Source organism: Diadema setosum, chromosome 14, assembly GCF_964275005.1.
Source record: "Diadema setosum chromosome 14, eeDiaSeto1, whole genome shotgun sequence".
Taxonomy (NCBI): domain Eukaryota; kingdom Metazoa; phylum Echinodermata; class Echinoidea; order Diadematoida; family Diadematidae; genus Diadema; species Diadema setosum.
This window is the reverse complement of record NC_092698.1, coordinates 789,206-811,634: the sequence shown is the minus strand read 5'-3', so window position 1 is coordinate 811,634 and position 22,429 is coordinate 789,206. Positions and strand designations below refer to the sequence as shown.

General features: G+C 38.3%; 3 protein-coding genes across 3 annotated transcripts; 1 reads left to right on the top strand and 2 right to left on the bottom strand.

Annotated features, from left to right (window-relative positions):
* Nucleotides 1–105: 105 nt before the first annotated feature.
* On the top strand, nucleotides 106–3,699 carry LOC140237970 (fatty acid-binding protein, intestinal-like). The gene is made up of 3 exons (XM_072317901.1): nucleotides 106–235; nucleotides 980–1,197; nucleotides 2,849–3,699. Exons 2-3 carry the CDS (start codon nucleotides 1,021–1,023, stop codon nucleotides 3,062–3,064), a joined length of 393 nt encoding a protein of 130 aa, XP_072174002.1. The 5' UTR covers nucleotides 106–235; nucleotides 980–1,020; the 3' UTR covers nucleotides 3,065–3,699.
* A 5,085-nt stretch (nucleotides 3,700–8,784) lies between these two features.
* On the bottom strand, nucleotides 8,785–10,803 carry LOC140237815 (4-galactosyl-N-acetylglucosaminide 3-alpha-L-fucosyltransferase FUT5-like). The gene is made up of 2 exons (XM_072317744.1): nucleotides 10,672–10,803; nucleotides 8,785–10,074 (listed from the first exon to the last, which is right to left on the bottom strand). Exons 1-2 carry the CDS (start codon nucleotides 10,801–10,803, stop codon nucleotides 8,785–8,787), a joined length of 1,422 nt encoding a protein of 473 aa, XP_072173845.1.
* A 7,226-nt stretch (nucleotides 10,804–18,029) lies between these two features.
* Nucleotides 18,030–21,155, bottom strand: LOC140237443 (3-galactosyl-N-acetylglucosaminide 4-alpha-L-fucosyltransferase FUT3-like). Its single transcript, XM_072317370.1, has 3 exons — nucleotides 21,027–21,155; nucleotides 20,061–20,176; nucleotides 18,030–19,367 (listed from the first exon to the last, which is right to left on the bottom strand). Exons 2-3 carry the CDS (start codon nucleotides 20,163–20,165, stop codon nucleotides 18,030–18,032), a joined length of 1,443 nt encoding a protein of 480 aa, XP_072173471.1. The 5' UTR covers nucleotides 20,166–20,176; nucleotides 21,027–21,155.
* Between the last annotated feature and the right edge of the window lie 1,274 nt (nucleotides 21,156–22,429).

Sequence of the window (22,429 nt, the reverse complement as noted above, 5' to 3'; positions counted from 1 at the left end):
TAGCACATACTTATTTTTAGAGGGACAGGTTACAGGAACACCTCCAAACGACAAGGTGTCATAAAAACCACGTGACAAACTTTCGCACACGCCACTTGAGTAGGTCACGTGATGCACGGTTGAAAGGTTGGCCTTCGACGGTATAAAAACGGGAGAATCAGATGAGCCAACTTCACCCCGTCACAGCTCAGCAAGGCCCGGACCAGCTCCTTCCCTTCACTTCTATCTTCACTTTGTAAGTTGATAGATATTCTTTGACAGGAATAGTTCTTGCAGAGATTAAGACTTATTAGCTTTTAATCAGCGTTCCCTCTCCTATTACTTTATAAATATTGCATTCAAAGAATTACGTTTATTTGGCGCTTTGCTTAATTCCTTGTCGAGATCATCATTGTCGAGTATTCTTTGCTTGTGTACTTAAAAGCAAATTTTCTTTGGCAAATATATATTACACTTATGTATGATATAGGTATACACATGATAATGGTAATGGATCATGTAGCAGATCCGTTGTGAAGGAAATCAGGATTCGGGGATTATCCGCAGCGTCAAATGGCTTTATTCGTATCAAAGTTCAATTATCACTAGAGTTACTCTGTGAAGTTATTTATTGTACAACTATAAATTGCATACAGATGTAAATACGGTTTTTTTTTTCTTTTTTTGTTTGGTTGTTGTTGTTGTTTTGTTGTTGTTTTTTTGTGTTTTTTTTTTTTTGGGGGGGGGGGGTCACTGCCTTCTGAATCGCAAGAATGACCATTTATGTAGGCTGTCCGAAACAACTTCATTTTTGTCATTATTTACAAAATATCATTTAAGAACCATTGAGAATTTAACTTTAAGAGAAATAAATATCATCTCTGCTACAGATGAACTGTATTTGCTAACATTAATGTAACTTCGTTGCTAACCTTTCTTTTACTGCAAGTAAAATTATTCTGGGCTTATAGTAAGACCTTGATGTGATATTTATTTTCAGCGTGGTTTGGTTCCTGACTACACCAACTCCAGACACCTACAATGGCCAACTTTTCAGGAAAATGGGTTTTTGACCACGGTGAAAACATGCAGGCCCTGGTCGACAAGCTGAACATCGATCCCGCCAAGATCCCGAAGGACAAGAGTACGACCACGGACATCGAGCAGAATGGTGACACCTTCCACATCGTGTCTGTAGGAGGAGGCAGGAAACGCGATGTAAGTTTTTTTTTTTTTTTAATTGTTTCTTTGTTTACGAGTATATCATTGGCTTGCCAGTGTATAATGTATCTTATACAATCATGTGTACTCATCACATCTATCAGGTTCATATCTTGATACCCCGGAATGCTTGCCAAGATTATTGTAACCTTGCTACGCAGTGAAAGAAGCTATCATGACAGAACAATAATTTTGACAAAGCAGAAAAAAGCACACAAATAACAATACTACATATTGGCAAAATCAACTAAGTTGCTCTCGTAGCATGTCTTGTATTGAAGTTAATTTCACAGATAACATTTTGGAATTTTTTCGTTTTTGTTTTTCGGCTTACTCGAATTTTGTAACAAAAATTTACTCCTTGCAAGCTCAACCACTAATGCGTCAAAAGAGCATCTTACAAAACTCATACCTGGAGGAAATAATAATAAGAATGCTTCATCTCACCCATAATCTTGCAATACAGTAAACTGTTTTTTTATCACTCTCCTCAACCTTGATCTCATAACGACAGATCTCACAGTGAACCGCTCAGGTTTTCAGATAATACCGAGATGTCGTCACTATCCTAAAATCTTGCTATTAATTACGTTAAATCTAAAACAGTACTCGGCAGGACCTTAACATTCATCTTTCATACATTGGGAATTTGCTTGCTATATATCAGAAATAATGTACGAAGACACTTGAGTTATTTTGCACGACGTCGAGGCTTCATTGAATAGTAGCCCTACACGTGGACAGTGACGAGTTACTACGTGTTATTCTATTATGAAATAATACTCCTGTAAGGAACTCACTCTAGGACTCACTTAATGGGAAAAGATGGCTAGTGAGAGAATACGACTAGAAGACTGGGCACAACCGGTATTCATTCTTTTGCACAATGTGTTTCGATGTACAGTTTCCTTTGAATAAATGATGCATTGATGGTTAAACGCACAGCCAGCGCTGACAGCAGATTGATTCTGGATTCACGTGACAGCTCGTCATAATACATCTACTGGGGAGTGATTCATAAAGCTGTTCGTAAAGTTACGAACAACTTACGAGCGATTGGTGATCAGTTGCGATGTGCTATACTTACTAGAATTTCAATAATTCACCACAAGAACTGATCACCAGTCGCTCGTAATTCATTCGTAACTTTACGAACAACTTTATGAAACAGGGCCCTGTACATTGTGCAGGATCAACTGTTGTGTTTTACGTATTGGTTAAAGTCCCGAATACTGAACACTTAGCGAGAATACGACGCTGTCCCTTTTATTATATTCTCTACTCAGTGGCCATTTCACTTTCTTAATATCGTCTGTGTTAAGTATAAACTAACAAGCGCTGTTCATGTTTACTCATTGTATTTCAATGAGATGTTGGGTTGCCTAACTTACAACTTCATATACATCATGTTGCGTGTTTCTACAAATTGAACGTTACAAGCCGCACACACAACCTTTTTTTCCCCAAAAATCCGTGCCTCTTTACTGTACACTTTTCGTGTCTTTTTGTAACCTAAATGAAAGCTCTGGAACGACAACGGAAACTTAAAAAAAGAAATCTTAAGTTTTGTGCCAAACAAAAAGAAATGTCGAGAGATCTGAGTGTTTAAGTTTCAAAAACCTAGTTGTGATCTGATGTTCCTCGCCAGGTCACTTTTACGATCGGCAAACCCTTCGTCGACGCCGACATCTTGGAGCTCCGAGGCAAGGAGATCACAGTGACGCCATCGTGGGACGGGGCCAAGCTTCGACTGACCGGACCTAAGGGAGTCAACGGGGCGACGAGGGAGATCGTCGGGGGACAGATGGTGATCACCTACGATTGGGAGGGCGTGACATCAAAACGGTTCTACAACAAGGCGTAAAGTGACCAGCAGAGCGATGGCTCTCCAACACAACCTACCTTTGCCGGCCTTTCAGGGCTAGTTCAACTCTTTTTCAACCCATTTACACTTTAGCAATACCACTCTCTGTTACTATCTCTCGTTAAGACAGTACATCGCCTGTATAATGCATTAGATATCTCTTTCTTTTGTGTTCAATTAAAGAGTCGTGATACCGGAGGATTAAAATGTATTCGTCTGAGGGCGAAATAATCCAAAACTTAATCCACTCATGGGATTGCAGAATCAATCCTTTTCACACATACCTTGGTTTTTAAGCATGCTCAGTCTTTCGCCACTTTTCCAAGATTAAACAAAGCTGCATTCTCATTCATAAAGCAGTGGATTGTCTTCTGGTTTTTCCCCAAAGCAGTGATACGATAATTAGGATGAGGTAGACGTGAACGTCAAAAGACAAATAGAGTGTCCGTTAGACCAAAAATAATATTTCTTTTTCTCACCTTGTTATCGGTATCAATATAAATTGTCTTTTAAGATAGCGCCGCACACTTACAAAACCCACAGATACAAGCATACTCTGCAGAAAGGCATGTTTCTCTGTTCAAACGTTCGCACAGCGTATCATACTCTCAGCCCGCTGCTCCGAACTCATACCCTCATACGAAGAATGCCTTGTTCGAAATAAAACATACCTGAACTTACTTGCATCGGACTGTTTTATTGATTAATGTTCGTGTTTCACAAAGGTGTGGAGTGATCATGACTTTATTTTATCTTTAATTCACTTGTCTTTGTGTCATCAAGCTCCAAGTATTAATCAAAGCCTGATTTATTTTCTCTGATTTTTTTTTTCTCTTGCTCATAGCATTCGAATTTTCTCTAGTAGGTGGTTCTATTAGCAACATAATTACATCTAACGCATACATGTGGCGAGACACTGAAAACATACTTTATGTATATCTTGTTTTTTGTTCAAGGAATGACAGTCACATATATAGGTGTGCTTCACACGAGGTCTCAGCATATTTCACGTCATCTGAAATTGAAACTCAACAATGTAAACCCTGGTCATAGGAAGAGTACTGCCTAAACCTGAGACAGCTTCAAACGAACAGAACGAATGATTACTCTACTATAGTCAAGATAGTTCCTGTTTGTATTAATGGTGTATGACAAATCACGATTAAGCTACACAAAATTCCAAGGTAATCGTCCCATTTGATACTGAAGGAGGGTATGTTGGGGCATGGGGCATAAAAACATATAACTATGTAAAGAGAGAGAGGGGGGGGGGTGGATGATGTAAGGAAGGGAGAGGGAGCTAAGAGAATGGCAGTATGTGTTTGTTGGTTTGCGTGTGTGTGTGTGTGTGTGTGTGTGTGTGTGTGTGGATGTGTGTATGTATGTCTGGTTTGCTGTCTCCCCTACTGATTATCATAGCGCAGGTTAATATTGAGAAAGAATATACAATATCATATTACAATAATATGAATGTGTACCAAGTCGTCGCAACGCACATTGAACATTATTTCGTCAAAAATGTCAAAAACAACAACAACAACAACAACAATGAACAACACGTACAAATACAGAGATGTGACGCATCGCCAGAGCAATTTCAATAATTTAGAGGGGTGGTCTCATTGCGTGAGCTCAGTGTTGAATGGAAATCTGCAAAGAGGACACTATTTAAAAGCATAATTTACCATTTGCAAATGAAACAAAATCCAGCATTAGTGCTTCAAAATAGCTCTAAAATGTGAGTTAGGGATAGAAACAACCAATGTAAAAATTTGATCCAGTATAATCAATGTTAAGTATTGTTAAATATAAAAAAAAAATGTGAACTGTAGCTATGATAAAAATGCTTAAAGACTAACTACAGTTATGGTTGAATGAGAAAAATGGTGATATCTCGTTATATTTTAGGCTTTATTTAAAAAATTTTATAGGTTAGGATGTTTTGCGATACAACAGACCTATTATGCATCAAAATAATGTGATATCTTGAACATTTTTCAGATCTCTGCTCCCAAAGGTAAACAGGACCTTCAACAACGTTCCCCCTTCCCGATTCCGCCCCCATGCTACCATGGGTCTATATTGTATCACAATGATGCTGCCAAGGTCACTAAAGTTTGCTTATAATGACAATTAGGTCTGAAAATAAACACTAAACTTCAAAAAGAGGATAGTGGAAATCTTTGAGTGACAGGTGATGATATTCGACAACATTCTTATGTTGCTCTACTTGTAATGAATCTTCCACAATGTTGTCTGTTTTTAGTCTATCTATCAGAGGGAAATTGTACAACGCAGTTTCACAGCGAAGTCAGCTAATATTTAGGGTACCGTTGAGTGTATCAGTTAGTTCTCGTACTTTTTCCCTTTTCGTATCTTGGATCGATTACTCGGGAAAAAATTCCAGACCATTTAAAGAATTCTGAATGTCAATTACGTCATACATATTCTATTTAAAGGCATTATTTACCATTTGCAGATGAAACAAAAAACCTAGCTTTCGTGCTTCAAAATAGTTCTTAAAAACATTGTAAAATGTGAGCGAGGTATAGAAACATCCCATGTAAAACTTTTAATCATTATAATCAATGTTAAGTATTGTTAAATATGCAAAATAAGAACAATAGTTACAATAAAATTTGTTTGTAGACTAAACCGTCTATTCTTATGGATCAGTGAGAAAAATAGTGAGAATCAGTGAGAAAAATTTCAGGCTTCATTACGATTTTTTTTTTATATGGCAGGATGTTTTGTGACAAAATGTGATAACTCGAACATTTTATGAAATCATTATTCCCATTAGTAAACACTACCTTTAACGTACTCAGCTAACTTCGATAACTCACCACAATTCACCAAAGAAGCTCAATTTAGCGTTGTAAGCATACGAGAAGTATGGGGAACATTATAAACAACAAACATCTGACAAAATGAATTTATTGTCGAATATGTAAAATTACAATGAATACAATCGTTTAACATATTAAGAACTCATTCTCACTTTCATACAACACGTGCTTGAAGAGTACAGGGTGATGAAAACAATCATAGATCTTGCGTATGAAACTTTTGGTTATATACAATTTGTATTCTTCTTATTTCATCACACGCGTGCCAAGACTAATCTGCGATGAGAGCTACAGAACAATTTTATGTTATTCCGGTATAGTCCTCAGAAGGAAAAAAAAAACTACGTTAACTCACTGGGAACAATATGTAAAACCCTAAATGTCATTGACCACTTTCCTAGGAACCTATATTCCTGCAGATCAGTCTACCTTTGGATTTATCCATTTCATAGATATATTTATATGCAAATCTTAACCACGAATCTGTCAACCTTCATCCCAAGCTTTACATAAATCATTTCACTTTTCCTGTAAAAAAAACCCACATTTCTTCCCTTCCAAAGCCCGAATATCTTCTCTCACCTTCTTTAAGTAATATCTGAAGTATAGGTAAGCACTCAAACATCTTATTTAGATTGTAGTAAAAAGTCGAGTTTCCTTGACAACAGAGTAGCTCACGGGCCAATTCAGTTTTGTATGCATAATCAACACTTTCCCACGGAATCGTATGACTTTAGCCATGCCTAAAGCTCAAGTAACATTTAAGTGTGACCATGCATTACAAAAGAGTGGAAACCGCACGAACTGATTTACCAGGTACCCGAGAATCAATTACATTGTGATTTAACTTTGCTGATTCGATGTTTTCAGTGGGGTTCTGACATGTCTGACAAAACCCTTTTCATTTTACCAGCATTCCATTCGACGTAGGTCGTGATTAATTTTCAACAACGATAACAACAACAACTAATCAGTTTCTTCCAAAGTTTTGTTTTCTCTTCTTACTTTACCCCACATGAGATTAATTTTGTAAAAATTTACAAGAAATCTTTTAGATGTTTAACAAATCAGTCAGTGTTGATACTTTGATATAGTCGTATAAATAGAATGTTATTAATAAATATACACAGTTTTGGCGGGTTAATCTAATAATCCCTTCACCGTGGTGGCCATTGACTCTAAACCATTTTTGGTCACACAATGAAGCATCACTTAGAAAGACCCTTAAGTTTCAAGTCTCTTTCCTGAATGGTACTGGTGGCAGGATTCTTATATGTTTATTTCCTGTCTCACATTCATGTGAGTCTGGCCTATCCACCCTTAATGAGTCCCATATCAGTTCAGATATGAGAACGTATTCTTTTAGAATTTAATTTTTGTCAATTTGTGTTGTTTTTGTAGGGTCACAAATAAACTCTACAATCTAAATTCAAAATTCAAATTCAAATGACATTCAAATGACATAACATACATCACTCTTTCTTCAGTGATAGAAATCGTATCAAGAAAACAAAGTGAGTTTAACAGAGTAAAACAGTACTTGTATACTTACAGTAAAGATACATTATAATGCCTGAAGTAAATTGAAACAAAGTGAAATATTAACGTACACAAGGCGAAAAACGAGGGACCCACTGAAAAGACAAAGCTTGTAGAGTGTGGGCCCCTTGGGAGAGAAAGAATCAGTGAAGATATTGGTAACAATCGGCATCAGAACAGCAACAAAAATGTCTAAAGGAACAACAGCGAAAATAATTGTAACAGCAGAAAAAAGAATAAATAGATTTTTTTTTAAATTGACAAAATAGAACTGGAAATGGAAGCTCACAAAGAGTCAGACAGAAAAGAAAAAAACATATAAATCACCGTGGGAAGTAGTAAAGTGCATCCACTTTCCGAATACCAACCCCAAAACTAAAACCTGTCTGAAGTTTTAGAAATTCCAGCTGCAGATATCAAATAGATGACATTAGTATAGAAAATTTAATGCAAAGACAGAATTAAATGATCAACTCCTGAACATGATAAATGTATTCTATGAGCTAGTTCATGATGTACTCATGTGCTACCTTGAATGCAGTCACCAGGGCACGCTTCCCTAAGAGCATTTTACCTCACCAAGCCCCTCCCCCTAACTCACACCTGTGTGTGATAGCAAACCTTTATTTCCTTGAAGCAGTCAACTTTGTAGTGTACCAGAGCGCCAGCAAGCAATGGGCTTGCGCGCCTGTATATCTGGTAGGTTGTAAAGTCTAAGGCAAAAGCTTATCGGCCCCACAGTATCCCTTATAAGCAACAATCCGGATTTTGAGCTTGAAGTCTGCGACGTTGTCAATACTTCGTACTCACTTCTCCTTTCTCAGTAATAAAAACTAAACTTGCTTGTGGTTTGCCTGATGTTGGCTGGACCAAGCAAACAACCACTGCAGGCTGATTTTAGATTTTATCAACAGTGAAAGAGCAGAAAGTCCCAATCACTCATGATTAAGAAATGACGAATGTCAGAAACGATCATTTATATTAAATTGGTGTTTACGACTTGATGTCATGTGCTGGGTAGTGGGAAGGGGTTATTGTGTTTCTAAGCGTCATCTAAGGTGCATGTAGGCCCCAGAAAAGTGGTGCTTAATCACTTTCAACCCACTGCCTTGGTGACACAAGGAATACGACAAGCTATAAGGACATTTAGACTATTCCGCATAATTGCATAATTCACATGCATCAAAGATGTATTAACATACTTATGTCCATGACTTCATGAAAACAGAAATCTAGTTCAAGTTAATGGCATATCATCAAGGGTTGTTCCTGTCATGTTAACAGTGGTGTTTGATATTTGTTGGTGGTGTAAAGTGTGTATGTGACACCCTCCTACCAAGGTTTCCAGTTATCAAACTGGTGCAGCGTGGTGAGATTTACTGGAATACCATGCTGGAGTTTGTTTCTGCACGAATTGTACCAACCAGAATCTTCCAGTTTAATCATAGTGTTCGGGACATTTTTCATGTACGGTAGCAGTTTGCAGAAGTAATGTAGTTGGAGTCTCGGATATACCTGGACAACCTTGCCTTGTTCCCTCCAATAGAAATAACTATTGTACAGTTTCTCGTCTTCTGCAACGCGCTTAATGTACTTCGCGAGTTCTTCCACAGTATCGAAGTCGCTGATGTGAATGAACGAATTCGGGGGTGCGAGCTTTTCGTAGTCAGCTTTGCTTGGCCCATAGACAACGGGAATGACGTCATTTTCAAGGGACGAATTCCATATCTTCTCTGACAGGTAGTCGTTACATTCCGAGTTCTCCAGTGCCAGATAGAATTTGTAACTTGAAAGCATCTCACTACAGTCAAGGGAAAGGCGCGGTTGGCATTGTAGCTGCCCACAACGACCGTAAGTGTCGACGTCAATGTACTTCTGGAGTTCGGCAACAAACTCGTTCCGTGGCCAGAAAGTCTCCTTACAATTGCTAGCCATCCAGGCAATGAGTTTGGTTTTACCTGCCAGTCTGTTTTTAAGTTTGATGTCGGGCCCTTTTCCAGTGACTGGCTGGTAGTAACCGTACGGCACTGTGATATTAGAATAATAACCATATGTTAGGTCTATGTGAAACTTGAACTTCCCTAGCCTGCTTTGCCAGTAATGCATTCGCATTACGTTCTCCATACTGTAAAAGACCACAAGCTGTCCTGGTGGCGGTTCATAGTTTACAATGGCCTCCAGAGGGCGATTCATGGTGTAGGGCGACAAACCGACTATCACAGCGTCCTTATCTCTGGCTTTGTCCAGGTCACTATCCATAGTGATTTCCAGTCGGTCCCCGCTCGGACACTGGACAGGGCAAGGTTTGGTTTGGGTCTTACTTCCATCCACCCGGACACAATCTACGAGATTCTCCAGCTCGCGCCATGTCAGGATGGCCTCTAGTTTGCTGTGGATATAGAGTCGTTTGGTCTCTCCAGTCCGTTCCCCGTTGCGATTAGGCAACCCAAGACTAAGGTCATCGACCTCATCAAGATCCTGGTGGTTTCGGAGGAAGGTTCCACCGAACGAATAGGTCTGTTTCACCGAGTACGGGGTTATGCCGTGTTGCAGGAGTACAAAGCAGACTGTGATGGAGACGATGAACGCAATAAGAGCGTAGGTCGCGGAGAAACGGCGACACTGCAAATCAAAAGAGAAATAGTAATTGTCATTTGCTTTAGTCATGCAATCTGTTATCCACTTTAAACCATCAGTGATCAAACTCTAAGTTTGCTAGGTCAAAGACAGACTACTGTTTAAGTGATTCTCAATGACGTTTGCAAACATTGACAATGTCTTATATTCCGTGGCACTTTCTAATTATGCTTGACATAGAAGGGAGATATAAGAACGCCAAAGTTATGATCAATTATATTGCCTAAGTGAGTATTTGTAAGGTACACTTGCACATACATTATGCATTATAGTGTTCAATAAAATATACCAAGAATGTTACCAGAAGGCGCTGTTCAATATTGCGTGTTATTATGCCTGCTATTGAAGCTCTGCTATGAGTTCCTTAGAATTTAGAGTTCCAGAACGACTGTCAGTGCCAAAAGATTGTCTCTGTTCTTTGTCTTATACTAAAGCTGATCACCCTGTAAGCGATTTAGGAAGTCACAGAAATTACCGTACGTGCTTGTGTTATGACAGACTCAGTCATGTAAGGTCAGTAGTCATCAATATAACTTAGATTTCAAAGGTAATTAAATCGTTCAAAAACGTAAATAAGCGTACCAGTAACCTTCTGCAGCGTGGCATACTGTCCCTGTCATGCATTCCTCTTGGCCTCTGTGTAAATGACGATGAAGTAGTCCTCAGCCCTGGAAGAGGAATGGCGAAGTAAGGCGGATGAGAACAATTTGACATAAAGGTAACAAAAGATAAACTCCTCTCCATCTCAGCCTGACATGATAAATAAAGGAAGGTTAAACAAATTTGCAAAGACGTTTTTGATAAATTTTAACAAAAGTTGATGATAAAAAATTCAACAGTTGAATATTAAGTTCTTCTCCTTGATTTGAGTTTGATTGAAATTTAAATAAGATAACAATGCCAACCAAGACGACATGAAAAGATAGACTTTATGACGTCATCACCTGATGCATTTGAGTATTCCTTCCTTTAAACTACTATTGATCTGTGCCGGCCACAAAGAAACGTTGTTAGCGCTATATAACAGCACACTAACAGTACCGATAGTGCGATAGCGATGTTTTGGCTGCGCAGAGCGTGATGTTAGTCGAATTCACTAACAGCGCTGTTAGCCTACTCTCTAACAGTGCCATGAGTTACTGTGCTGCTAGCTTGTGTACGAACGCTTGTGATATTTTTCTCAGAGTTTAAGCACAGCAATACTATCGCCTGAAACACACGAACATTCGTAAATTTGCACTGGATTTTTTTTTTTCCGCAAACATTTGGGTAAGCTGGACCCGACACTTCGTAAATAATAGGGGTCTGATTCTCAAACGCTCCACCCGACGCTTCGTATATTAGGACATGTAATCTACGAAAGGTCGTGTAACGCGACCACCCGACACGGACACGATCACCCGATGGAACGAAGTACTTAGTAAGCCCCCACTAACAGCGTTTCTGTGTGGCCGGTATACTGTTTGTTTGATAACGGTTTTACTCTGTTCATTACAGTTAGCTAAACTAGAGTGAAATTCCTTTTTAATGTTCTGCATTGTACTGTTCGGCACAGATGACAAAGTGTAATTTTCTTACTTTATTTTAGTGATAATTTTTATAACATGTCATGGGAGTAAATCCTCCAAGCAACGACGCCAAAGAGAACATTCTCTCTGCTTTCGAAATTATTAAAAATGTGTGAAATCATATACATAGTTGTAGATTACATTCCTAAGATGAATCACTCTTTTTATAGTCATAGTTTTCATAACCTTTGAAGGAAATAATGATTCACACAATTTTTGTTCAAAGGAAATAAGAAAGAAAAAGAATAGCAAAAAATAAAACTGTACAAAATAATGTTAACTAACCAAACAGAATTTGAATTCCTGAATGTAGGTTCAGCATGGGAACTTGATGTGAAGTAATTGTCAGTGAATTAGTTTTGGATATCTGTATATGTATGTGTGTGTGTGTGTGTGTGTGCCGTGTGCATGTGTGTGTGTTTAAGTGCGTGTTTGTGTGTATGCTGTGTTTATGTGTGTGAGAGATATTGTAGCGACATTACAGCCTTAGCAACTGTTGAGAGAAATCATGGTGCAGCCTGTGAGGTGTAGGCCTATTGTATCAAAGGATCTTTCTAAGAAGTAATTCTTGAGCTCCTATCAACACTATAGCTTTGGATTCATGAGTTCTGATACGTTAGTGAGGGTGCTTTTGGTTGTTTCCACAATAATTATCATGTTGAAATCTCCATGATAGGGATATACTCAATTTGAAACAAACCACGTGTGCTAGTCTGGACTGCAAACCTAAGAAGACAGTCACATCAGGGAGGTGGAAGAGCTTCCACCTCCCTGGTCTCATATACAGAGACAGATCGATACTACGTGTAGTCGTGTACTCATCATCAGCGTGCTGTGGCACACGCGTCTTTATAGCATTACTAATACTCGCCCCTGCAACTAATGATGCAATAACTACTGATCACGTAGACAAGTCCGAGGAGCTTTACGTGCAGCTATTATTATGCTGAAAACAATGCACTGTTGTATTCTAGTCTCAATTTCAGACCACTAAAAGATTATAATGCCCATCTCCACTGTTCTATACTTGCATCGATCAGTCTAAAGGTGTGAGAACTCACAAAGATTCTCTTCACTCCGTCTGATATATATATATATATATGTATATATATGTATATATATATATATATATATATATATATATACTTTACTATATTACAGGTATATGAGAACACTAATAAACATTCAGGACAAATTCTGGCATTTACACCACTTAAACTCCAGCAAGTGTGGATTTTGGTGCCGTTCATCACGAGTTGAGATAATGCTGGAAATCAGAACGACAGCAACAAGCAAAACAACGTCAGTGCCGTCTCTTCTGAATCAAGCAAGCATCCAAATATACATGTATTTGATGAAAGACCGCACTCTTACTTGTATAAAGAACATGCGGCCAGCTTACGGATATTGATGCACACTCACACACACACACACACACGCACAAAAAAAAAAAAACACTTCACAATACTTGTTTCACCTGACCCTCGGATATAATTAACAAATTGAGATTTTGGTCAGGGCAAACATAAAAAAAGTTGTTGTCTCATACATACCTTATATTTGCCCTCTCCGTATGATGTTGTCACAACGATGGTTAACAGGAACAATAAAGATTCCGTTCATCACACTGTGGGCCGTGTACACGTACTACAAAATGGAGTCACCGTGTCACAAATCCCGTGTAACAACCAACCTCCGTATCGGTAGCTTCGAGATACCAGACGCGTCCAAGCGTGGTGAGAGAGAGACTCTCTATGCCATTTCACCTAAGCCTCATTCAAAGGAAAATAATAGGGGTGCAGGTGTAGAGTTTTCCCTCCGCCCCCCCCCCCATACGTAGTACATACATACACACACACACACACACGCACACACACACACACACACACTCTCTCTCTCTGTCTATCTGTCTGTATTATTTTTTTTTTCTGCACACCCATACTTCTGTCCATGTAAATCTGGTAACAACTTTTTATTCCGATGGTTTGTTGTTTCAGATATTCATATTGCTACAAATGAAGTTTGTTAATGCAAGGAGAAAGTTTATCAGTTCGAAAAAGGAATGTGGGTTTGCTAATCCAAAAATGAAATAGGTTTGTTAGGAATGAGATTCGTTAATGCGAAAATGAACTTTTTCGTAACTCCAGATATAAATGCATCAACTTTAAGTTTATACCGTGTTGTAATAAAAAAAAAGAAATCATAAATAAGTGTAGGCTATGATGCATTTTATAGTTAATATATGGATATTTCGGGATATTTTAGTTTATATATGCATATTTTGGGATATTTTAGTTTTATATAGGGCCCATATATTTTGGGACAGCTAGATATATTTGGGGGTTTTTCAATCACATTTCTAAATATGTTATTTTTGGTTATCATCAGTCATATGAAATTGTCTTATTGATGTTTTGTAGCTTTATTGGAGGAAAAGTGAGATATGGAGGGGGCAAACCCGTCGCCAGAGTATTTTTAGTTATTTCCTTTTTAGTTCTGTTTGTTTTCAAAAGTGTGTAGTGCGTCATCATTGTGTATGTTATATTATAGAACATTGCTCAACCTATTGATTTGTGTAATGACGATATTTTCTCACGCATTTTTATCACACGTGTAAATGCTATATTTTTAACTGTCTGAAGGTGTGAATTTGCCTGTACATAGTATTTGTAATGTTATAGGCAATTTAGCCCCTGGGCTACGAGGTATGATACGAATAAATAAACCTTTATATATATATATATATATATATATATATATATATATATATATATATGTATATATATATATATATATATATATATATAATATATATTATGAAGGAATAAACTGGTAATGCATTTTTAGCAAATAAAGAATGAGTTTATTCGTTATGCATTACCAGTTTATTTCTTCATTTCTTCGTGGAGCCAATACGTGAATTCTCAACATGTTTATATTATTCTTTGTTTAGAGTATATAGGTTTGACTTCGCACTTTTAACGTTTAGCTGTAAATTTTTGCCAATGCAATGTGTAGTGTACTTTGCTACAAGCTCTAGCTACATGGGTACCCGATTCCGGAATGATATCCAATCTCAATTTATCGGAATCAGGCGGAATCAGGATAAGGCATTGTTGTTTTTCAACAAAACTGGCATCACAATTCTAATCATGGTTTATGCATAACTTTACTGCAATATTAATTGAGAAACAAGTCATCGAATACAAAGTTATTGTTCTGACATACATAATTTATACATACGCACACACACGTGCGCACACACACAAACACACACAGCCATAGTTATATACGTATGACCATACTCATCCATTGCAGCACATCAACAAATTTTAAGTTGTATTTCAGTGTTCACCATTCTTTGGCGTACCTTGTTGTGCAAATGCATACTACACGCCTATATGACAATAAAGACCATGGACACTCATTATTTTTTTTTTCATAGACTGCAGACTCTGCAGGCACTAACTTGATATAATACGATGTGCTACTGAAAGTTCACAATTCAAAACATTGGGTTGTAAAGTAAAACCTTAAAGATAACGACATTATTATACCCTTTCTCCACCGACCGAAGTCTAAGTAAGGACCAAACTAATGTCGAACAGGAGAAGAAACTGACATTTAAAAAGCGCTTTATTATAAACGATTGATTACCTCTAAGATTTACAAGCTTAGACCAGAGTAAGGAGACAATTTCTCACATGCATTTCATATTTAGATTATGCGTAATACGTTATTTTTTTTTTGTGATGTTAAAAACGTTAACAGCACTGCACTTCCACAATGTTAGAAGATCAAAATTAAATCATTGACCAGCACAAGCTTCTTGTGTCCTTGTATCAGTGTTCAGATTCCAGAGAGTCCTATTTCATTGATTCCATAATCAGTCAATAAAACAAACAACATTGCAGGTAATCGTAGAAATTGCGTAAAGTGACATGCCCCTAAACATTTCAGTATCATCGAGTTTTCTCACATTTGCATTACAATAATTATTATCCTCATATCAAACTAAACCTAAAATTCTATCACAACCCTAACCCTAACCCCAAGTTCTTAACCCTAAAAAGAATGGGCTATTTTGATGCCTCGTAGGACTGGGGGGGGGGCTCATTGCCCCCCTCCCCCCCCCCCCCAAGATCTCGGCCCTTGACCGCGTGATCGCAAGGAAAGTGGCACGCGCGTCACCCACAAGGTAATCTTTAAAACTGAATCGGTAATGATGTCACAATATATATTCATATTCATTTTTAACAAATTAATTATGCTGATTTATGCATGAAATCAAAAAATGGCTGTAAATCTGTAATTAAAGGTCCAAAACTGCTAATTCTTGGTCAAGGTAGTCTTTGTAGGATTTTTATTGAATGTACATAAAAAAAAGGCGGTATCAAATTTTTTTTCTTATGTATTTTATTGTTTTTAAAATTTCTTATGTATTTCTTTGTTTTCAATTTTTTGTTTTTCATTGATTTTTGTTTTTTAATGGAAATCATCGGCGACATTATTCTGATCATAAACAACATGATATTAATTGATTTTGATCAGTAAAAGAAAAAACAATCATACATTTATGAATTTTGGTCAGAAACAGAATTTGCATTGGATTTGTACATGAAATCACGTTTTTGAGCAATTTCGGGTCTGACATGCACTTACAAATATTGCGTAACTTCAGAACCACGTACGCTACCCGGGCGTCGCGAATTTGGTCTCAAAAGTTGCGCAAGACTTAAACGAAAAAAAAAGTCATAAAACGTCGCGGCGCGAGATTTTTACGTTACAGATTTATCGTGAAAAATGTCGGGGGGGGGGGGGCAAAAAGCCCCCCCCCCCCCGTCTTCCCCCCCCCCCCCAGCCATTTTCGCAGGAGCAAATGTCGTGTCACCATCTTAAACACATAGTGGAGTGGAGTGAAGTGGAGTGTCCCTCTACCTAAACCTTTGCCTCTATCATATACATACTGCATACATTACAGTATATCATTTTATACGACTGCAACATCCAATGAGATTTCCAACCTATTTAGTTGAAAGAAACTTTTAAATATTGAATAGATGAATTGTAAATGCCAGCAAGACGTTTCTTTGTATCTCAGGCAAACGACTCTCAATCAAATAAATACAATTGTAGTATAAATTGAACATTTGTGCACATGTACGTTCTACTAAAAGAGAAAAAACCAACCAGCCAACCAAACAAACAAACAAGTAAAAAAAAAAACAGGCCACAGTGGATCTTGAGTAACACTTTATAAATAGGAATAACGATGATATTGTGACCTAAAATACCTTGGGTAACCTCTTTACTGTTATCCTTTCAATTGCAATGGCGCCAACACTGCCAAGTGCACAGTTTAAATCTACATCATCGAGAGGGACATCGTGAATGCATCGGAGTCATCCTGACACCAACGAGTCATACGGCCCACGATCTCGACATTGAAAAAAAAAAAAGTTCATGAGTAGTACGAATCATACACCCCACAAGTCAAACAGCCAGTGAGTCATTGAGATACAGCCTATGAGCTCGACACTATACGTAAAAAAACCCCAACAACAACAACAACAACAACAACAACAACAACAACAACAACAACAACAACAAACGCTTACCAGCTTGACGATAGGCAAACGAGGCTCATGAGTTCGACATTAGGCAAAAAAGGCCCACGATACTGACACTGTGTTCATTTAGCCCTGTGGTGTCATGTCGGTCTCGGGGGCTGTTTCGCCTAGTGTCGAGCTCGTGAGCCTTGTTATCCTATAGCGTCGAGCTCATAGACCTTTTTTGCCTAGTGTTGAACTGGTGTCCGGATCGTATAGCTCGTGGCCTGTATGATTCGTGGACTTTATGACTCGGGGATCGTATGACTCATTAGCTGTATGACTGTTGGGTGTTGGACTTGTGACGTGCACCCGATGAAACACCATGTCCAAGGAATAAATGCACTGGGCATGCTGGGTAAGAATCGAACGGCAAAACTCATGTTTGAGGATCCCAAGGGCTCTCCACAAAGACCTTGTACACGTTAGGTTCCTCCATGAACATGTAGGTCTCCTCAGGTATTTTCACATTAACCATATTAACTAGGCCACTTCTTGTTTTATGTTTCAGAGCCAAAGCTGGTTTTGGCATTTAAGCAAACGATACCTACTAATCCACGGGTACTTAAGGCAAGTTTGGGGATACCCATGCGTTGAACTGCAGTTGAGGCTTTGAACACATTCTGTTTTTCATCGGAGTTACTCATGAGACAGTTATTAAGGATGTTCGAATGCATGTTGGAAATGATCTCTGGAAGTACTACGTTTACTAGCTTCTTTCTACTTTATTAGCATTTTTCTTCAAATACAGGCCCATTTACATCTACTTCCAGGGTTTCCATTCGCTCAGCCGTTGGATTTCAGTAAAATTATGTCTTTTGTAGATTTTGATATCATGCCTGCAAGAGTTAAACCACTCCGAATCCTTCAGCTGCGTCCTGTGGTTTGGAACAGTGTCCAAGTAAGGTAACACGTCACAAAAGTAATGCGTCTGCAGCTTGGGGTATTTTTGGAAGACTGTTCCATCTTCCCGCCATCGGAAGTAGCTGTTATACAGCTTGGCGTCGTCTGCCACCCGCAGGATGTATCGAGCCAGCTCCTCTACCGAGGAAAAGTCACTAACATGAATGTACGAGTTTGGTGGGGCATACTTCTCGTAGTCAGCCTTTCGTGGGCCGTACACGATAGGGATGACATCGTTTTCGAGAGCCGACGCCCAGATCTTTTCTGTCAAGTAATCGTCACACTCTGAATTTTCGATTGAGAGGTAAAACTTGTACTTTTTCAACATTTTAATACACTTTTCAGATAGGCGCGGGAGGCAGGTGAGGTTTCCGCAACGACCATACGTGTCGACAGTGATAAATCGTTGAAGCTCGGTTATGAACTCATTTCGAGGCCAAAAAACCTCTTTACAATTGCTGGCCATCCACGCCACAAGCTCTGTTTTCCCTTCCAGCCAGTTCCTACTCACCAAGCTGGTATTTTTGTGCTCGTATGGTTGGAAATACGCGTATGGGATGCTGATGTTGGAATATGAACCGTAGGTCATGTCTATATGATACTTCATGATACCAAGTCGGGAGTTCCATTTATGCATACGTAGCGCGTTTTCCATGCTGTAAAATACCACCAGCTGGCCACTTGGTGGTGTGTAGCCAAGAACCTTTTGAAAAGAATGAACCATGGTGAAAGGAGACAGACCAAACAAGATTCCATCCATGGTCCTAGCTTCCTGCAAGTCTGTTCCAAGATTTATCTCTAATTGCTGATCATGATGTGGACAGCGTACCAAACAGGGCTTGGTGTCTGGCTCGCCCTCTTTCACCCGTACGCACAAAACCAAGTCCTCGAGTTCGTGCCAGGTCAATATTGCTCTCAGTTCGCAGTAAATGTATAAACGACGCGTAACATTTTTGGGCGGATGAGATTTTCGCGACACCTTGCTTGATTGGCGTTTTCCAAGATGTGTTCTCGTTTCATCGCTGTTTTGTGTATCATGTGACTCTGGCCCCTGGTTAGTTCGAACTTGGTCTCTGCTGGCGCCACTATTGTGATGCCCCGTGCCCGGTATTGCGATGTAACTAAAGGTCAAGAAGCTGAAGATGCAGACAAGAATGACAGCTGTGGCCTTGAGATGGAGGAGACTCACTCGCCGGCACTGCAGAAATCAGGACAATGACAATCATAATCTAACGAAATTACATACAGTATATCATCAACAAAATATTTTTTGTTTGCTGAACCTAAACTGATAGATAAAGAGCAATCATTAAAAAAGCAATTCCGCTAGATATGAAAAAAAAAGAAAAAGAAGGAAAGATACAGTATATACGTCTATGTATACTGCTACGTTTCGGCATATATTTCGTGTTGATTATAATACATGTAATGCTTGATTATGTTATATTGTCTTGAAATGTAAAATATTACATATTATTTCTATGTTTTGTTATTTCACTTATGTCCTTTTATAGTATGTTGTCGATGTCATGTGGTACTCTGTTTCGTCTTATACATCATGTACCACAGTATGTCGATGTATGCTAAAACAAGACCCTCGAAAAACGAACATTTCACTCATCATAAAACGGCTCCGCAGCCTTACCAAAATGGAAGGTGTCCTGGATAAAAATCGAAATAAAGACAATTAACGAGTGAATAAAATGACTGAAATTATCTTGTAATTTATTGAAAAGCAAGTATGAAAATTTTAGTTTCAATATACATGTAGTATTATTCAAATGTCCGATACTCAAGCACCAACAATATTATTTGACATTCACATTACTTGATCATATGAATGCTTGTGCTCTTGTCCGCAAAATGTAGAAATGTTTAAAAAAAAAGTTACCAGTAATCTTTTACACGTTCTGCTGGCTCCCATCATGTCTGACTGTCTAGACTCCCCGTTCATCAGGCTAAGGTTAGTAATACTGGAACGATCTCCTGTCAGCATAACTTAAATATCTGAAATCCAAAATAACAAAAGATGAGGATATTTCAAATGAAAACAAAACATATATATTGATTCTATATAAAAAATAAACAATGAGGAAGATAAAAACATAACAAATTATACTGCACAAATCTCCAAATGTTATTTTCATGGACTTTTGTCGGAGTATACATAGCTGCATGAGTGAACATCCTCGGAAGAGTTTTCATTTGTTGAAATATGCCGTCACAGCATTTTCACTTCACGCAATAACAGTTAACTATACTGTAACTGTCACTGACTATAGAACCTTACTTGAGAGTAGATTATGCCACAGTTAGTTTGTATTGATTCAAACTTAGATATCAACTATAGTGGTTGGAAGGAACGTTCCTTAACAAGTCTATATCTCAAAAATATATTTTGGCTATTCATTTCGGCACTCACTCAATGATTTCATTATCACCTTGATAATTCGTGAGGGTTAAATCTTTCACAATGTACTCACAACAAAACGACAAGTCACACTGTATGATATATGAACTACTATTCATATCTTGAGTAACTATACTCTCCTTAAAAAAAACACTGATGAGAAGTACTTGTATCAATATTTTGGTTATAGGCCTATACATGAGGGATTTTGGTACGGGATTTACGTTGTCGAACTTAATGTTTGTATGGGTGAAGTGTGTACATAATGGACCAGTGCATACATACACCCTTAATCATCCGATTCACAGGTTGTATTGCGATCATGCCAAGAAATAAAAATGGTCTATTCGAAGGGTTCCCTTCATAACCCGACACAATTATGAATACCAGGGTCTACGGATCTAAGAAAAGACAGTATGCAGTATTATCCGCGCTGATTATACTCACGGCGCCCTGCATCTTGAAACGCCTCGCCTTCCGCATTTTACACTTCAGGGAATAATCTGTACAGCACTGCATACTATGAACAATAATGTTGTATAGCAGACATAATGCATGTCGGCCATAGAAGTCTTACTAATACATGCCCGAAAATTCGTAGCGCCCGTTAGCTGTACACGATGTACAGGCATTATTTGTCCGGTTCGTTGAAAGGTGATTTGGGGAAACAAACAAGTGGTACACCAGTATTTGCCCTTTGTTATGCGCTAAGCCACAGTAAGGACGGTCTGCTAATTACGTAACGATAGGCTGCTGTCTTTATGTCACTTGATGATCCCGTTTACACGGCTTCTTGAAGGAGTTGTAAGACCCCTTTCTACCCCTGCCTTCGGTTGTCATTTATGAATGGACATACGACTTTTTTTTTTCTCCATTCAATCAAGGGATACCAGCCCTACGGGGAAGAAGCAAACAAGAGTCAACAATACGCCTTACTTAAAATATCTTGTGAGTTAAGAGATGGGACTCGAGGAAAAGATTGACGGTAGGAAGGCGTCCGTAGAAACAGGTGCCCAGATTCTTTCATTATAAAGTGAGGACTGCGACATGACACGATCTACGTAGCCTATTGGTTGTTCAAGACTAATGTGATTTGTCCAGTATTGCTAGACATGGCAAACGAATCAAAGGTAAGATAACAATACTTGGCTTTAAATCTCAGCTTACGTTCACCTCTAGAAGAGCTTCTTATCTGTACTGTCAGTTATTCAACATCTCTGTTTGACTGTGATTTTACGCTGGCCTACTTCCCTGGGCCTGCTACAGTGTGTATGTACAGTATGTAGCTTTTCCTCAGCCTGAATGTGACGGAATAATTGATTTTTGATTTACTCTGACCTTCCATGTTGTTGTTTTTTAAGTGCAAGGAAAAAAAAAAACTCAGCTTAGAAGTGAATTACACTAAAGCTATTGGTTGCTGTCGAGTAAAATTAATTTGCGTTTTCGATCATAAACTTGGACGTTGCTACATACGCTAGCTATAAAAGACAGCATTGGTTTCCTGAGAGTAGTCTATTCGATTAATATTTGGATACGGGGAAAAAGCTCTGCAATGCTTGACATGCACAATCACTACTAGCATATAACGTGTTTCCAACGTTCATATAGTGCTATTCAAAATGCTTTTCTTTAAAAGTGACTACAACGGTCACTCTTAGAGATAAGGGAATAGACCTACTATGAAATTAAATTCTAAGCTTCATTTGAACTGACTTTCATAAAAAGAGTTAAAATCAGAAAATGTACAAATTTCATCAGTATCAGACTAAGGATATGGAAATTATCAAATGTTAGTGTTTCATGTGCTTTCACCGACTATCAAAGGAATAGTGATGTTGCTTACAACTCAA

Bases quoted from the DNA above. Each gene is read 5' to 3' on its own strand.
- LOC140237970 (XM_072317901.1), top strand. From the start codon at position 1,021: ATGGCCAACTTTTCAGGAAAATGGGTTTTTGACCACGGTGAAAACATG. The intron at 1,198-2,848 runs GTAAGTTTTTTT...GTTCCTCGCCAG, and splicing joins GAGGAGGCAGGAAACGCGAT to GTCACTTTTACGATCGGCAA.
- LOC140237815 (XM_072317744.1), bottom strand. From the start codon at position 10,803: ATGTCAAATTGTTCTCATCCGCCTTACTTCGCCATTCCTCTTCCAGGG. The intron at 10,075-10,671 runs GTACGCTTATTT...TTTGATTTGCAG, and splicing joins CACGCTGCAGAAGGTTACTG to TGTCGCCGTTTCTCCGCGAC.
- LOC140237443 (XM_072317370.1), bottom strand. From the start codon at position 20,165: ATGCTGACAGGAGATCGTTCCAGTATTACTAACCTTAGCCTGATGAAC. The intron at 19,368-20,060 runs GTAACTTTTTTT...TGATTTCTGCAG, and splicing joins GAACGTGTAAAAGATTACTG to TGCCGGCGAGTGAGTCTCCT.